A 19,490-nucleotide genomic window follows, 5' to 3' on the forward strand; every position below is an offset into this window, starting at 1 on the left:
GGACAATAGGGCCAGACATCAATGACCAAGTGATAAACAAAGTCTGGTCAAATTGACTACAATACACACTAACATTAGTGTAAAGGCCAAAAAATCTTGTACTTGTGTTATAAGAACTTCCATTCTTTGGTAAGTTTCAAGTGCGAAGTATTGTCCATTTCAACTGGTAAAAAATGATAGTTTTTGATGGGGTAAATGCATGAACTGTATACCAATAAGATCAAATTTTATGCACAAAAACTCAGAAATTGAAATTCAATCTTTTGTCTTTTGTAGTTTCAGATGACGGGCCACCAACCCGTAGTCCTGAAGAACAGAAGTTTAGTATCCGAGTACTCCCTGTAAACAACATGCCACCAAGGTTCCTCAACCCTTCCCCCAGTATAATGGTATCACAGGGCACCATGGCCCCTCTTAGTCAGTCGCTTTTGGCAGTCACTGATGCTGACACACCCACATCTGATCTTCTTGTGACCTTGATCCAGGCCCCTATGGTTGGACGGATGGAGAAAAACCACATTGGTGGGAAGGTTATCATCAGAGAAGGTCAGTGAAGACAGCCATTTGACACCTATACCATTTCTTTCTTCTTTGTGTGAACTAGAATTGATGTACAGTAAAAAGTAGGTTGTATGAATTGAACATCTAAAGACAAATTTTTAGATGCTGGGAACCAGTATCCATAGGGAAGACTGAGACATTGAGACATTTTCTTCTGCTGTTGTAAATAAGTGTGTTTGAACTCCTAATGATACTTGTCATACATAGAAAATACCTTTTCCTGGTAATTTCCAGTTGGACAATACATTATTTTTACACTTCATTAATTATAATCTGATAAACACTTGCTTTATTAATTTATTGTGATACATCAGGCACAGCATCTGTAATTGCTCTCAGCACTTTGATTTTGTTAAGTTTCTTGAGTTTCGGATTTCAGTAAGTAAATGTATGTGGTTGTTTTTGGCTGCCATTTTATGAATATTATGATACCTTAGCTCTGGTACTGCTTGAATAGAATATCATAAATAGATGTTGATGATGATGATCAACTTAAATATAATATTGTAAGCCTTCTTTCTTTCATGGTTACATATTTTCACGATTTCAACAATACAACTCACAATGGTAAAACTCCAACATTGACATACCTATCTTATTCATTTCTAAGTGAATTACTAGATGTCTACTGTTTCAATGTCAAAATGAAAGTGAATCAGAGTTATTTAAAAGCTTGTACAGCTTCATGTACAGGTTCTCAGTCATTGGATTCAAACATGTTAGTGATTTTTTGGAAAGTTACCAAACAGACTTTTCAGAATCTTACATCAAAGAAATTAAATCATACTGATGCTCAAAATAACAACATATTTCTGAAATATACTAGGCCTTACAGGGATGGTATGTTAGGTAAATAGTCGTCTTAATAATCAACAAAGTTTAAACAAGGAATATTATTGCTTAGTAATATCAATGTCTTATTTCACAAAGATTTTCTTTTTGAATTTGTTTTGATGACAAAATTCGCAAAAATAAATGACACATGAAAGACAGTAGCATATGTTATTACAGGATTCTTATCCCTAAAAACTACCTGTGCTTTCTGATCCCCAGGTGATTCATTCCACTATGACGAGCTGTTAGACAGTGTGTTCCAGTATCATCATGGTGGTAGTAGCACACGACTAACTGATCTATTCAGCTTGGAGGTGAGCGATGGTGCCCATAAGGCCAGACTCAATGTCAATGTGACAGTTGTCAGGGTAGACAAGTCGTCTCCAACAGTCCTCGACACGGCCAGCTGTAGGATCAACATCAACGAACGTAAGATTCAAGTTACTGATGTAATACAAATTACATCACTTGTTCCTTTATTTTATGAAGGAAAGAAAATGTCGAGATTCCAGAGATAATTTATCAATGGTTGTGTTTACAGGTGAAACTGTGGTGATTGAGCGAAGCATTTTAGCTTTCGTGGATCAGGATGATGAAGATAACCATCTGAGAATTACTGTTTCCTCCAACCCTGTACATGGTCGTATTTTGTACCGAGGGGCTCGTCTGCTACAGAGGGGTGGGGTCTTTACACAGTCAGACATCAACAATTACCATATAAGGTAAGGAGGCTAACACTATACATACCCATTCATCAATAACTACCATATAAGGTAAGAAGACAAACTATACACACCCATTCATCAATAACTACCATATAAGGTAAGGAGGCTAACACTATACATACCTATTCATCAATAACTACCATATAAGGTAAGGATACCTATTCATCAATAACTACCATATAAGGTAAGGAGGTTGACACTATACACACCCATTCATCAATAATCACCATATAAGGTAAAGAGGCTGACACTGTACACACCCATTCATCAATAACTACCATATAAGGTAAAGAGGCTTGCACTATACATACCTATTCATCAATAACTGCCATATAAGGTAAAGAGGCTTGCATTACACACACCCATTCATCAATAACTACCATATAAGGTAAAGAGGCTTGCACTATACATACCTATTCATCAATAACTACCATATAAGGTAAAGAGGCTTGCATTACACATACCCATTCATCAATAACTACCATATAAGGTAAGGAGGCTGACACTATACACACCCATTCATCAATAACTACCATATAAGGTAAAGACAATAACCTCATCGATAGCCAAGAAAATTAGTCAAATTTCAGCTGGATATTTTAGACGACAACTGTTTATATTTTCTTCTTTTCACTTTTTTTTTTGTAGTTACCAATCAGATCGTGAGATTGGAAGTCAGCCAATCACAGAAGTCCTTGTCTTTAATGTCAGCGATACTAGTGGGAATATGTTAACCAATCAGATCCTGTCTGTTATAATCCAGCCAATAGATAACCAAGTGCCTTTGGTTAAATTTGGACCAGAAATACAGGTAAGTGTGTGGTTTTAACTGGTTTAACTCAGGTCCATGGTGTGTAGCTTTGTAACAAGCGTAGCATCACAAAAGCTGCACAAAATATTTCTAATCTCAGATATTTTCCTTCACAGATAGAAGAGGGTGGAGAGACTGCCATCACCATAGAGAACATCAAAGTGACCGATGCTGACAGTCCAGTGTCCAGTTTGTTGTTTACAATAGAAACATCACCTGCCTTTGGAGAGATACACAGCACACGCCCTGGTAGGCAAAATGTTTGGTGTCTTACTGATGGATGCATGAAGATCTGATGGCCAAAAGTTTTAGAATTTCACTTAAGTTCGGGTGATGATATTTTGAAAGATTACAGATGACAGGAAGCAATTCAAAAGCAGAAGTCAAAGTATTGTGCTTAATTTTTTTTGCAGTTTTTAGCCAGTTACCTGTTTTTAGATGTAATTTTTTTTTCTGACCTAAAAACAAAAAAAAAAGAGGTCCAGCCAATAAGAATTCACATTGTACAAAATTGTGATTTGTAAAGATAATACAGTTAGAAAAAATCTAGTTGAAATCTACTCAAGACTTACTACTTAAGAGAAGTACCCTAGGATCAATACAATGGATGAAATTGTTGATACCAACAACTGAAGCATGACATCAGCTATGCTGTTACAAAGTCCATAAACAGAATTGCTACAACATGTTGTTTCTAGCTACAAAGTATATATAGTATATATAGGTGAAAGATACCATACTTCTGATTAAATACATCCTGAAGTCATTTTAAGATATAAACATTTCTTGAAGAACTAAAATTTCTTCCCTTACAGAGAGCCCAGGATCAGAGGAGGTGGAGGCTCGAAGTGTGAATGCCTTTTCTTTCCAGGATTTGCTGGATGGCCACATTTCCTACATTCAAACTGACCATACTCACAAAGAGCCCACTCAGGATGGATTTCTCTTCTTAGTGACTGATGGCACCAACCAGACACCACTGCAGCGTTTAAACATCACAATACAGGTCAGTCAGTTCTACTGTTGTTGTAAAATTGACAGATCAGCCAGTTCTATTGTTAGGATGTTGTATCATTGACAGGTCAGCCAGTTCTACTGTTAGGATGTTGTAACATTGACAGATCAGCCAGTTCTGCTGTTGTTGTAACATTGACAGGTCAGTCAGTTCTACTGTTTGGTTGTTGTAACATTGACAGGTCAGCCAGTTCTACTGTTAGGATGTTGTAACATTGACAGGTCAGTCAGTTCTACTGTTAGGATGTTGTAACATTGACAGGTCAGCCAGTTCTACTGTCAGGTTGTTGTAACATTGACAGGTCAGTCAGTTCTACTGTTAGGATGTTGTAACATTGACTGGTCAGTAAGTTCTACTGTCAGGTTGTTGTAACATTGACTGGTCAGTAAGTTCTACTGTCAGGTTGTTGTAACATTGACTGGTCAGTAAGTTCTACTGTCAGGTTGTTGTAACATTGACAGGTCAGTCAGTTCTACTGTTAGGATGTTTTAATATTGACAGGTCAGCCAGTTCTACTGTCAGGTTGTTGTAACATTGACAGGTCAGTCAGTTCTACTGTCAGGTTGTTGTAACATTGACTGGTCAGTCAGTTCTACTGTTAGGTTGTTGTAACATTGACAGGTATATTTGATACTGGAAGACATATGAATATGGTCATAAACCTGCATCCCTTGTAGATAGTAATGGAATTAATGACAAAATGGGGATCAGGCTTTCGTCATTGAGTTCAAAATTTTCTATGCTAAAAGGGTTGAGGTATTTCTGTTTTCATCACACAGAAGTGATTAATTAATTTTTCTCCACACTTTCCTGTTATTTTACCCCCTCTCACCCCTATGACAAAGTTATCAGGAGTATTTTGGAATCAGCTTCTGTCTGTCCGTCCATCCATCAAGAGCATGAAATTTCAGGAGACGTTTTTGGTTGTCATAGAAACGAGGTCACTATACACAGATTTTTATGTAGCTGATCAGTCCATCGATCAATTTTAATGAAACTTGGTCAAATGATGTAACTTATGAAAGTCTGTAGCTTGACACATCAGGTGTCTCCACAACCATTACTATGGAAATGAATTGAGGCTGCTGGTTTGTTAAAATTGTCTGATCCTTCTGAAGACTAAAATACTTTTTGGACGGATTTTACGTTGGTACTATTTTCCAAAACATCTGATGTCATTTGGTTGCCATTGTAAGCAGATAAGACCTATGATTTGGAAACTATGCAGAAATATTTTTGATCATAAGCAGATGTGTATATTAGCTATCCAAAGATAACAGTCTTGGTTAAATGCTACAGTGAGTGTTAAAATTAATGTAAATATTCCACCATCATCAATGGTACATGGAATGTGTGACAGTTTAGAAGACATTATGTGACTGTGACATGTTCACATTCTGCAAAGGGATAAAGTCCATATCTTTGTTTTTTTCTTTATCAGCTGATCAATGATGAAGATGTTTTTTTCTTTATCAGCTGATCAATGATGAAGATGTTTTTTTCTTTATCAGCTGATCAATGATGAAGATGTTTTTTTTCTTTATTAGCTGATCAATGATGAAGATGTTTTTTTTCTTTATCAGCTGATCAATGATGAAGATGTTTTTTTCTTTATCAGCTGATCAATGATGAAGATGTTTTTTTCTTTATCAGCTGATCAATGATGAAGATGTTTTTTTCTTTATCAGCTGATCAATGATGAAGATGTTTTTTTCTTTATTAGCTGATCAATGATGAAGATGTTTTTTTTATTAGCTGATCAATGATGAAGATGTTTTTTTCTTCATTAGCCGATCAATGATGAAGATGTTTTTTTATTAGCTGATCAATGATGAAGAACCGTTTTTTTCTTTATTAGCTGATCAATGATGAAGAACCAATGGTGATGACGGAACAGATTTTTGTACGGGAGAATTTTAATGTCCTGGTGACCAATGCCTCTCTGTACGTTGTTGATCTGGATACTGCTGCTGACGAGCTCATCTTCACTATGGATACAACCCCAGAACATGGTACTGACATCAATCACTAACTATAACAAAGTTACTATCATAATAAAATGTAATGTGTTGATGTAGAAAGAGAACAGGCCCCTGATGTTTACCTTCTGTTTAACAGGTAACATTGGCAAGCGCATTTCTGTTATGGATCCAGTGATGTCAGCTCGTACTCTCCAGAAAGGCGATAGGTTTACTTACAAGGTAATTCCATTTCAACTACTATTTTGTCTGAAGGATTATGAAAGATAAAATTTCTTATGTTCTTTGTAAATGTTTTAATGATGTAGACAGATATCTGGTCATAAAGGTGACAGTGGTGACCTTGACCTCTGTTCGTATTCAAATTGAAGTGCAAAATGTTATTCATTTCCTTTGACATTTAAGGATGTACTTGATGAACTTTTGGTATACCGTCATGATGGTGGGGAGCTTCCTAGCGACACCTTCACTCTCTCGCTCACTGATGGAAAGTTTACAGACACAAGAACACTATCAGTAATTATTGGTATGGTGAATGACGAAACACCAAGGATATCTATAAATAGTTTCTCTCTTTGTTTTATATATTCAAGGTTCTATAACTCTCTCTTTGTTTTGTATACTGCAGGTTCTATAACTCTCCCTTTGTTTTGACTGCGGGTAAACTCAGGTACATTACCAGTTAGAGTCTCTCTCTTTGTTTTGTATACTCCAGGTTCTATAACTCTCTCTTTGTTTTGTATACTGCAGGTTCTATAACTCTCCCTTTGTTTTGTATACTCCAGGTTCTATAACTCTCTCTTTGTTTTGTATACTCCAGGTTCTATAACTCTCTCTTTGTTTTGTATACTCCAGGTTCTATAACTCTCCCTTTGTTTTGTATACTCCAGGTTCTATAACTCTCTCTTTGTTTTGTATACTCCAGGTTCTATAACTCTCCCTTTGTTTTGTATACTGCAGGTTCTATAACTCTCCCTTTGTTTTGTATACTCCAGGTTCTATAACTCTCCCTTTGTTTTGTATACTGCAGGTTCTATAACTCTCTCTTTGTTTTGTATACTCCAGGTTCTATAACTCTCCCTTTGTTTTGTATACTCCAGGTTCTATAACTCTCTCTTTGTTTTGTATACTCCAGGTTCTATAACTCTCTCTTTGTTTTGTATACTCCAGGTTCTATAACTCTCCCTTTGTTTTGTATACTCCAGGTTCTATAACTCTCCCTTTGTTTTGTATACTCCAGGTTCTATAACTCTCTCTTTGTTTCAGGTTCTATAACTCCAATTAAGTCGAAGGACTTACAAGCCACAGATATTGATTCCAATGATGCTCGAATTAAGTACACTATCAAAAGGGACCCAACAAGTGGTCGTTTGAGACTGAACCGGTCTGGAAGGCCAGAGCCACAGACTGTGTCCATCCATGGACCGATCCGTCACTTCTACCAGGCAGACATTGACAACGGCCTCTTAGAATATCAGAACATGGCAGGGGAGTCAACTGGTGTGGTTACCTTCAAGTTTGATGTGTCTGACCCAGAGGGCAATCCTCTCATCGACCAGATATTCTATATCACTGTGTTAGGTTTGTAGTAATTGATTTTCTGCTCTACCAACTTAAGTCAGGAGTGTTGATATAGGGAGACATTAGAACTGTACATTAGGACTGTAAATATAGACAGACATCAGGAGGGTAAATATAGACAGACATCAGGAGTGTAAATATAGGGAGACATCAGGAGTGTAAATATAGGGAGACATCAGGAGTGTAAATATAGACAGACATCAGGAGTGTAAATATAGGCAGACATTAGGAGTGTAAATATATGGACACATTAGGACTGTTTATGTAGGGAGCCATCAGGAATGTAAATATAGACAGACATCAGGAGTGTAAATATATGGACACATTAGGAGTGTAAATATAGACAGACATTAGGAGTGTAAATATGATGCCATGTAAAATATTGTGGTGAACAATAATTGATGAATTCTGTATTCTATTTTCTGTACACCAAGAGTAAGTAGCTATAAAATCAACTGTATGTTAACATTGTTTCAAAAAGTATTTATGTCAATATTTGAAAAATTATCCTTATTTAAAGCAAAAAGTTACGTTTTTAAATTATTTTATCACACCTACTAAAACATTAATAATTTCAAAAAGTTTTACAGGAAATATATTCTGAAATGTGTAATTTTTATTTTGTATGTGTTTTTAAGGGTTGACCATAGTATATGAAGATATCACATGAAGTCACACATTATATATACATGGGTGTCAGGCAACAAAAGTTGATCAACATCCCTCAAATAGATAAAACCTTAATTTGAGGTGTGTATTTTAGAGGACAGAATCCCACCCCAGATGTTAGCTAACAAGGAGTTGGTGGTCTCTGAGGGAGCTGAGGTGAAAATCACCACAGACAACCTGTCCTTTACTGATGTGGATTCTGAGCCAGGATCTCTGCAGTACTTCCTGCTGTCTGCCCCACTGTTAGGGCACTTAGAGCTGACAGACAACCCAGGTATAGTCATTCAATAGTCATAGGGTCACCACAGACAACCCAGGTATACAGACAACCCAGGTATATAGACAACCCAGGTATACAGACAACCCAGGTAGGGAAAGCATTCAATAGTCATAGGGTCACCACAGACAATCCAGGTATACAGACCACCCAGGTATACAGACAACCCAGGTATACAGACAACCCAGGAAGAGAAATCATTCAATAGTCATAGGGTCACCACAGACAATCCAGGTATACAGACCACCAAGGTATACAGACAACCCAGGAAGGGAAAGCATTCAATAGTCATAGGGTCACCACAGACAATCCAGGTATACAGACAACCCAGGTATATAGACAACCCAGGTATACAGACAACCCAGGTAGGGAAAGCATTCAATAGTCATAGGGTCACCACAGACAACCCATGTATACGCAGGTATACAGACAACCCAGGTATACGCAGGTATACAGACAACCCAGATAGTGGAGGCCTTGAAAAGAACTAGGGTCACCACAGACAAGCCAAGCTAAGACATTATATGGTACATAGAAAACCAAGTATTGGGAATAGGGTTGTCACAGACAAACCAGGCACACAGGATTTTCAATGGTATTAGTTTGTCCCAGACAACTCATGTGCACAGGACACAGATTACTTATCATTATGTTCACTAGGAGTGTCAATATCAGACATCACTTATCATAATGTTTACTAGGAGTGTCAATATCACTTATCATTATGTTTACTAGGAGTGTCAATATCACTTATCATTATGTTCACTAGGAGTGTCAATATCACTTATCATTATGTTCACTAGGAGTGTCAATATCACTTATCATTATGTTCACTAGGAGTGTCAATATCACTTATCATTATGTTCACTAGGAGTGTCAATATCACTTATCATTATGTTCACTAGGAGTGTCAATATCAGACATCACTTATCATTATGTTCACTAGGAGTGTCAATATCACTTATCATTATGTTCACTAGGAGTGTCAATATCACTTATCATTATGTTCACTAGGAGTGTCAATATCACTTATCATTATGTTTACTAGGAGTACCAATATCACTTATCATTATGTTCACTAGGAGTGTCAATATCACTTATCATTATGTTCACTAGGAGTGTCAATATCACTTATCATTATGTTCACTAGGAGTGTCAATATCACTTATCATTATGTTCACTAGGAGTACCAATATCAGACATCACTTATCATTATGTTCACTAGGAGTGTCAATATCACTTATCATTATGTTCACTAGGAGTACCAATATCAGACATCACTTATCATTATGTTCACTAGGAGTGTCAATATCACTTATCATTATGTTCACTAGGAGTGTCAATATCACTTATCATTATGTTCACTAGGAGTGTCAATATCACTTATCATTATGTTCACTAGGAGTGTCAATATCACTTATCATTATGTTCACTAGGAGTGTCAATATCACTTATCATTATGTTCACTAGGAGTGTCAATATCACTTATCATTATGTTCACTAGGAGTGTCAATATCACTTATCATTATGTTCACTAGGAGTGTCAATATCACTTATCATTATGTTCACTAGGAGTGTCAATATCACTTATCATTATGTTTACTAGGAGTGTCAATATCAGAGATCACTTATCATTATGTTCACTAGGAGTGTCAATATCACTTATCATTATGTTCACTAGGAGTGTCAATATCACTTATCATTATGTTCACTAGGAGTGTCAATATCACTTATCATTATGTTCACTAGGAATGTCAATATCAGAGTTCACTTATCATTATGTTTACTAGGAGTGTCAATATCACTTATCATTATGTTCACTAGGAGTGTCAATATCACTTATCATTATGTTCACTAGGAGTGTCAATATCACTTATCATTATGTTCACTCATTATGTGTCAATATCACTTATCATTATGTTCACTAGGAGTGTCAATATCACTTATCATTATGTTCACTAGGAGTGTCAATATCACTTATCATTATGTTCACTAGGAGTGTCAATATCACTTATCATTATGAGTGTCAATATCACTTTCACTAGTGTGGAGTGTCAATATCACTTATCATTATGTTCACTAGGAGTGTCAATATCACTTATTATTATGTTCACTAGGAGTGTCAATATCACTTATCATTATGTTCACTAGGAGTGTCAATATCACTTATCATTATGTTCACTAGGAGTGTCAATATCACTTATCATTATGTTCACTAGGAGTGTCAATATCAGAGTTCACTTATCATTATGTTCACTAGGAGTGTCAATATCACTTATCATTATGTTCACTAGGAGTACCAATATCAGAGTTCACTTATCATTATGTTCACTAGGAGTGTCAATATCACTTATCATTATGTTCACTAGGAGTGTCAATATCACTTATCATTATGTTCACTAGGAGTGTATCACAATATGTCAATATCACTTATCATTATGTTCACATATCAGACATCACTTATCATTATGTTCAAGGAGTGTCAATATCACTTATCATTATGTTCACTAGGAGTGTCATTATACTAGGAGTGTCAATATCACTTATCATTATGTTTACTAGGACAATATCACTTATCATTATGTTCACTAGGAGTGTCAATATCACTTATCATTATGTTCACTAGGAGTGTCAATATCAGACATCACTTATCATTATGTTCACTAGGAGTACCAATATCAGACATCACTTATCATTATGTTCACTAGGAGTGTCAATATCAGACATCACTTATCATTATGTTCACTAGGAGTGTCAATATCACTTATCATTATGTTCACTAGGAGTGTCAATATCACTTATCATTATGTTCACTAGGAGTGTCAATATCACTTATCATTATGTTCACTAGGAGTGTCAATATCACTTATCATTATGTTCACTAGGAGTGTCAATATCACTTATCATTATGTTCACTAGGAGTGTCAATATCAGAGTTCACTTATCATTATGTTCACTAGGAGTGCCAATATCAGAGTTTACTCAGTCTGATCTGGCTGCCAGCTGTGTGTTATATGTCCATGACAGTCCGAAGGAAGTTTACAGCGACCGCTTCACCTTCACAGTGACGGATGGCACCAATGAGGTAAATAAGATCTTAAGTTTTCTCACATTAAAATTGATAGATATAATTGTCAAAGTTACCATATGATATTCAGGCTTGAATTTACTTTAAAATGTTTCTTCTGTGTAACAAAAATGTCTCGCAGGTAATCTTTAAATTTTCAAGTAAACTAAGTAGTTACATTGTAGGTGACCCACAAGTTCAGCATTGCTATAAACCCTGTGGATGATGAAATACCTATTGTTACCAACAATGGAATGAGGGTCCAAGAGGGAATCCGCAAGGTCATCACAGAGTTTGACCTCAAGGCTGTTGACCGGGATACAGGGGTAAATCATATCGCTTAAATTTCATATGAGATATTTGAGTACATCAAATTCAGCAAAGCAAGAAGACCATTGCCAATGTTTTTGTTAGTGTTTTTATGGATAACACTATTATCTAATCCTGGCAAGGTTTTGGTGGCTGTGGTGTAATAGTCAATCCTAACAGTTAGCTACTGGAGAGGGGATTTGTGAGGAATGCATGTTGTAAAGATATACTGCCATTTCTACTACAGGAGGATCATATCATATTCCAAGTGATTCAGCGCCCTCTTCACGGCAGCCTTGACCTTCAGGAAGGCGATGAGTATCATCCAACTTCAACCTTCACCATGCTGGACATCTATGACAGCAAAGTCAGTTACCAACATGACGGATCTGAGACAAGGGAAGATAATTTCTCCTTCACTGTGACAGATGGCGCTACCTCTATGTTTGCCATGCAAAGAGACCACCATAGGGGTGACATTTTTATCCCGCAGTCAGACCCTGGGGTAGGTATAAGGTGACAAAATGATACAGACCATGGATAGGGACTTTATTTCAGGGTTTATTGTCTATAGAGGATGTTTTTCATTCTTGTTCTTCACTTTTGATCTTAATTTTGTGTAACTTGAGGCAACAAGATGTCTGTCATGACAGGGAAACATCTTCTAAAGTTTCCTATTGGTCATGAGGTATAGCTAGATAGGAGTATTATCTGAATCAAGATGGCTGACCAAGTGACAAGAAGAAGCCTACTTGAGTTTTGATGTCTGTGAGATAAATCTCACTTTTTGAGATTTGATATATTGCATTAAGATCCTCTGAATTGCATTTGCTAATTTAACATCCCTTCAGATGATGCCTGTGTCTGTTACATGTTGTTTTGATGATGCCTCTATCTATGTCATGTTGTGTTGATGATGCCTGTATCTGTTACATGTTGTGTTGATGATACCTGTATCTGTGTCATGTTGTGTTGATGATGCCTGTATCTGTTACATGTTGTGTTGATGATGCCTCTATCTGTGTCATGTTAATTTGATGATGCCTGTATCTGTTACATGTTGTGTTGATGATGCCTCTATCTGTGTCATGTTGTGTTGATGATGCCTGTATCTGTTACATGTTGTGTTGATGATGCCTGTATCTGTTACATGTTGTGTTGATGATGCCTGTATCTGTGTCATGTTGTGTTGACGATGCCTGTATCTGTTACATGTTGTGTTGATGATGCCTCTATCTGTGTCATGTTGTGTTGATGATGCCTGTATCTGTGTCATGTTGTGTTGATGATGCCTCTATCTGTGTCATGTTTTGTTGATGATGCCTGTATCTGTGGCATGTTAATTTGATGATGCCTGTATCTGTGTCATGTTGTGTTGATGATGCCTGTATCTGTGTCATGTTGTGTTGATGATGCCTGTATCTGTGTCATGTTGTGTTGACGATGCCTGTATCTGTTACATGTTGTGTTGATGATGCCTCTATCTGTGTCATGTTGTGTTGATGATGCCTGTATCTGTTACATGTTGTGTTGATGATGCCTCTATCTGTTACATGTTATTTTGATGATGCCTCTATCTGTGTCATGTTGTGTTGATGATGCCTGTATCTGTGTCATGTTGTGTTGATGATGCCTGTATCTGTGGCATGTTATTTTGATGATGCCTGTATCTGTGTCATGTTGTGTTGATGATGCCTGTATCTGTTACATGTTATTTTGATGATGCCTGTATCTGTTACATGTTGTGTTGATGATGCCTGTATCTGTGTCATGTTGTGTTGATGATGCCTGTATCTGTGTCATGTTATGTTGATGATGCCTGTATCTGTGGCATGTTATTTTGATGATGCCTGTATCTGTGTCATGTTGTGTTGATGATGCCTGTATCTGTTACATGTTGTGTTGATGATGCCTCTATCTGTGTCATGTTGTGTTGATAATGCCTGTATCTGTGTCATGTTGTGTTGATGATGCCTGTATCTGTGGCATGTTATTTTGATGATGCCTGTATCTGTGTCATGTTGTGTTGATGATGCCTGTATCTGTTACATGTTATTTTGATGATGCCTGTATCTGTTACATGTTGTGTTGATGATGCCTGTATCTGTGTCATGTTGTGTTGATGATGCCTGTATCTGTGTCATGTTGTGTTGATGATGCCTGTATCTGTGGCATGTTATTTTGATGATGCCTGTATCTGTGTCATGTTGTGTTGATGATGCCTGTATCTGTGTCATGTTGTGTTGATGATGCCTGTATCTGTGTCATGTTGTGTTGATGATGCCTGTATCTGTTACATGTTATTTTGATGATGTCTGTATCTGTTACATGTTGTGTTGATGATGCCTCTATCTGTGTCATGTTGTGTTGATGATGCCTGTATCTGTGGCATGTTAATTTGATGATGCCTGTATCTGTGTCATGTTGTGTTGATGATGCCTGTATCTGTTACATGTTATTTTGATGATGCCTCTATCTGTTACATGTTATTTTGATGATGCCTGTATCTGTGTCATGTTGTGTTGATGATGCCTCTATCTGTTACATGTTGTGTTGATGATGCCTGTATCTGTGTCATGTTGTGTTGATGATGCCTGTATCTGTGTCATGTTATTTTGATGATGCCTGTATCTGTGTCATGTTGTGTTGATGATGCCTGTATCTGTTACATGTTATTTTGATGATGCCTGTATCTGTGTCATGTTGTGTTGATGATGCCTCTATCTGTTACATGTTGTGTTGATGATGCCTGTATCTGTTACATGTTGTGTTGATGATGCCTGTATCTGTTACATGTTATTTTGATGATGCCTCTATCTGTTACATGTTATTTTGATGATGCCTCTATCTGTGTCATGTTGTGTTGATGATGCCTGTATCTGTGTCATGTTGTGTTGATGATGCCTGTATCTGTGTCATGTTATTTTGATGATGCCTGTATCTGTGTCATGTTGTGTTGATGATGCCTCTATCTGTTACATGTTGTGTTGTTGATGCCTGTATCTGTGTCATGTTGTGTTGATGATGCCTGTATCTGTGTCATGTTATTTTGATGATGCCTGTATCTGTGTCATGTTGTGTTGATGATGCCTCTATCTGTTACATGTTGTGTTGATGATGCCTGTATCTGTGTCATGTTGTGTTGATGATGCCTGTATCTGTGGCATGTTAATTTGATGATGCCTCTATCTGTGTCATGTTGTGTTGATGATGCCTCTATCTGTTACATGTTGTGTTGATGATGCCTCTATCTGTTACATGTTATTTTGATGATGCCTCTATCTGTGTCATGTTGTGTTGATGATGCCTGTATCTGTGTCATGTTAATTTGATGATGCCTCTATCTGTTACATGTTGTGTTGATGATGCCTGTATCTGTGTCATGTTAATTTGATGATGCCTGTATCTGTTACATGTTGTGTTGATGATGCCTCTATCTGTGTCATGTTATTTTGATGATGCCTGTATCTGTGTCATGTTGTGTTGATGATGCCTGTATCTGTGTCATGTTGTGTTGATGATGCTTGTATCTGTGGCATGTTAATTTGATGATGCCTGTATCTGTGTCATGTTGTGTTGATGATGCCTCTATCTGTGTCATGTTATTTTGATGATGCCTGTATCTGTGTCATGTTATTTTGATGATGCCTGTATCTGTGTCATGTTGTGTTGATGATGCATCTATCTGTGTCATGTTGTGTTGATGATGCCTGTATCTGTTACATGTTGTGTTGATGATGCCTGTATCTGTGTCATGTTATGTTGATGATGCCTGTATCTGTTACATGTTATTTTGATGATGCCTCTATCTGTTACATGTTATTTTGATGATGCCTCTATCTGTGTCATGTTGTGTTGATGATGCCTGTATCTGTGTCATGTTGTGTTGATGATGCCTCTATCTGTTACATGTTATTTTGATGATGCCTGTATCTGTGTCATGTTGTGTTGATGATGCCTCTATCTGTGTCATGTTGTGTTGATGATGCCTGTATCTGTTACATGTTGTGTTGATGATGCCTGTATCTGTGTCATGTTATGTTGATGATGCCTCTATCTGTGTCATGTTGTGTTGATGATGCCTCTATCTGTTACATGTTATTTTGATGATGCCTCTATCTGTTACATGTTATTTTGATGATGCCTCTATCTGTGTCATGTTGTGTTGATGATGTCATGTTGTGTTGATGATGCCTGTATCTGTTACATGTTGTGTTGATGATGCCTCTATCTGTGTCATGTTGTGTTGATGATGCCTGTATCTGTGTCATGTTGTGTTGATGATGCCTCTATCTGTGTCATGTTGTGTTGATGATGCCTGTATCTGTTACATGTTATTTTGATGATGTCTGTATCTGTTACATGTTATTTTGATGATGCCTCTATCTGTGTCATGTTGTGTTGATGATGCCTGTATCTGTGTCATGTTGTGTTGATGATGCCTCTGTGTCATGTTGTGTTGATGATGCCTGTATCTGTGTCATGTTGTGTTGATGATGCCTCTCTCTGTTACATGTTATTTTGATGATGCCTCTATCTGTGTCATGTTGTGTTGATGATGCCTGTATCTGTGTCATGTTGTGTTGATGATGCCTCTATCTGTGTCATGTTGTGTTGATGATGCCTGTATCTGTGTCATGTTGTGTTGATGATGCCTGTATCTGTGTCATGTTGTGTTGATGATGCCTGTATCTGTGTCATGTTGTGTTGATGATGCTTGTATCTGTGGCATGTTATTTTGATGATGCCTCTATCTGTGTCATGTTGTGTTGATGATGCCTGTATCTGTTACATGTTGTGTTGATGATGCCTCTATCTGTGTCATGTTGTTGATGATGCCTCTATCTGTTACATGTTGTGTTGATGATGCCTCTATCTGTGTCATGTTGTGTTGATGATGCCTCTATCTGTGTCATGTTGTGTTGATGATGCCTGTATCTGTTACATGTTGTTTTGATGATGCCTGTATCTGTTACATGTTATTTTGATGATGCCTCTATCTTTTTATATGTTGTTTTGATGATGCCTGTTGACTTTACAGGAGTTTGAGATCGAGATCCTGCCCATGGATGATGGTAGCCCTGTACTGGAAGTCAACCGAGGCCTTCAGTTCCTGGAGCTGTCTGATGGCATTGTAAGTCTGGTATTGTAAGACACACGGATACATGTATATCTGTGTATCACAAGTATCCTCTTACCATGATTTTAAAAGTTATGTCCCCTTTGTGAATATACAGGTTTCCCTCTTCAAAAGCTCTAGACATCATCACCAAATCAAATTCTAGGATTTCTTGCCCTTTCTTCATCTGTTTTTACTGATTTAAATGACCTTTTAATATCCATAGTGATTATAGAAGAATTGACCAGAATTAAGCTTGTTAATGTAGTCTGAACATGACACTGTTATTTTTCAGATTTGCAGTTTTTCAATGTCATCATTTCTGTCATTTCAAGGCCTGTAACTGATTTTGTCATCTTCAGTCCTATAATTAGATTTTTTTTATCTCCAGTCGTACAATTAGATTTTGTCGCCTTCAGTCCTATGATATGAATTTGTCACCAACAAGGCTATAATCAGATTTTGTTATATCAGATTTTACCCTATCATCTGATTTTGTTATATCAGATTTTACCCTATCATCTGATAGTGTTATATCAGATTTTACCCTATCATCTGATAGTGTTATATCAGATTTTACCCTATCATCTGATAGTGTTATATCAGATTTTACCCTATCATCTGTTTTTGTTATATCAGATTTTACCCTATCATCTGATTTTGTTATATCAGATTTTACCCTATCATCTGATTTTGTTATATCAGATTTTACCCTACCATCGGATAGTGTTATATCATATTTTACCCTATCATCTGTTTTTGTTATATCATATTTTACCCTCTCATCTGATAGTGTTATATCAGATTTTACCCTATCATCTGTTTTTGTTATATCAGATTTTACCCTATCATCTGATAGTGTTATATCAGATTTTACCCTATCATCTGATTTTGTTATATCAGATTTTACCCTATCATCTGATAGTGTTATATCATATTTTACCCTATCATCTGATAGTGTTATATCAGATTTTACCCTATCATCTGATTTTGTTATATCAGATTTTACCCTATCATCTGATAGTGTTATATCATATTTTACCCTATCATCTGATTTTGTTATATCAGATTTTACCCTATCATCTGATTTTGTTATATCAGATTTTACCCTATCATCTGTTTTTGTTATATCAGATTTTACCCTATCATCTGATTTTGTTATATCATATTTTACCCTCTCATCTGATAGTGTTATATCAGATTTTACCCTATCATCTGTTTTTGTTATATCAGATTTTACCCTATCATCTGATTTTGTTATATCAGATGTTACCCTATCATCTGATAGTGTTATATCATATTTTACCCTATCATCTGATTTTGTTATATCATATTTTACCCTCTCATCTGATAGTGTTATATCAGATTTTACCCTATCATCTGTTTTTGTTATATCAGATTTTACCCTATCATCTGATAGTGTTATATCAGATTTTACCCTATCATCTGATTTTGTTATATCAGATTTTACCCTATCATCTGATAGTGTTATATCATATTTTACCTATCATCTATCATCTGATTTTGTTATATCAGATTTTACCCTATCATCTGATTTTGTTATATCAGATTTTACCCTATCATCTGATAGTTATATGATTTTACCCTGTATTTTTTTTATATATTTTACCCTATCATCTGTGTTATTTTGTTATATCATATTTTATCATCTGATAGTGTTATATCAGATTTTACCCTATCATCTGTTTTTGTTATATCAGATTTTACTATCATCTGATAGTGTTATATATCATCATGATTTTGTTATATGTTATATCATCTGATATATTATTTTACCCTATCATCTGATTTTGTTATATCAGATTTTACCCTATCATCTGATTTGTTATATCAGATTTTACCCTATCATCTGTTATATTATTTTTATATCTGATTTTGTTATATTTTACCCTATCATCTGATTTTGTTATATCAGATTTTACCCTATCATCTGATAGTGTTATATCATATTTTACCCTATCATCTGATTTTGTTATATCATATTTTACCCTCTCATCTGATAGTGTTATATCAGATTTTACCCTATCATCTGTTTTTGTTATATCAGATTTTACCCTATCATCTGATTTTGTTATATCAGATTTTACCCTATCATCTGATTTTGTTATATCAGATTTTACCCTATCATCTGATTTTGTTATATCATATTTTACCCTCTCATATGATATTGTTATATCATATTTTACCCTATCATCTGTTTTTGTTATATCAGATTTTACCCTATCATCTGATTTTGTTATATCAGATTTTACCCTATCATCTGATTTTGTTATATCATCTGTTTTTGTTATATCATATTTTACCCTATCATCTGATAGTGTTATATCAGATTTTACCCTATCATCTGTTTTTGTTATATCAGATTTTACCCTATCATCTGATTTTGTTATATCAGATTTTACCCTATCATCTGTTTTTGTTATATCATATTTTACCCTATCATCTGATAGTGTTATATCAGATTTTACCCTGTCATCTGTTTTTTTTATATCAGATTTTACCCTATCATCTGATAGTGTTAT

General features: G+C 36.0%; 1 protein-coding gene across 1 annotated transcript in view; it reads left to right on the forward strand.

Annotated features, from left to right (window-relative positions):
- LOC132554927 (extracellular matrix organizing protein FRAS1-like) overlaps positions 1–19,490 on the forward strand; it is an 88,156-nt gene that overhangs the window by 47,075 nt on the left and 21,591 nt on the right. Inside the window, exons 30-44 of the mRNA XM_060219256.1 lie at positions 277–546; positions 1,615–1,824; positions 1,937–2,117; positions 2,769–2,931; positions 3,048–3,180; positions 3,747–3,937; positions 5,805–5,958; positions 6,065–6,147; positions 6,331–6,490; positions 7,171–7,506; positions 8,270–8,449; positions 11,413–11,537; positions 11,705–11,845; positions 12,076–12,333; positions 16,870–16,962. Coding sequence (XP_060075239.1) covers positions 277–546; positions 1,615–1,824; positions 1,937–2,117; positions 2,769–2,931; positions 3,048–3,180; positions 3,747–3,937; positions 5,805–5,958; positions 6,065–6,147; positions 6,331–6,490; positions 7,171–7,506; positions 8,270–8,449; positions 11,413–11,537; positions 11,705–11,845; positions 12,076–12,333; positions 16,870–16,962 — 2,678 coding nt within the window. The remainder of the gene's footprint in view (positions 1–276; positions 547–1,614; positions 1,825–1,936; positions 2,118–2,768; positions 2,932–3,047; positions 3,181–3,746; positions 3,938–5,804; positions 5,959–6,064; positions 6,148–6,330; positions 6,491–7,170; positions 7,507–8,269; positions 8,450–11,412; positions 11,538–11,704; positions 11,846–12,075; positions 12,334–16,869; positions 16,963–19,490) is intronic.

The sequence above is a fragment of the Ylistrum balloti genome, unplaced genomic scaffold, assembly GCF_031769215.1.
Source record: "Ylistrum balloti isolate Yb309-2 unplaced genomic scaffold, AGI_CSIRO_Ybal_v1 Utg370450, whole genome shotgun sequence".
In the NCBI taxonomy this organism is placed as follows: domain Eukaryota; kingdom Metazoa; phylum Mollusca; class Bivalvia; order Pectinida; family Pectinidae; genus Ylistrum; species Ylistrum balloti.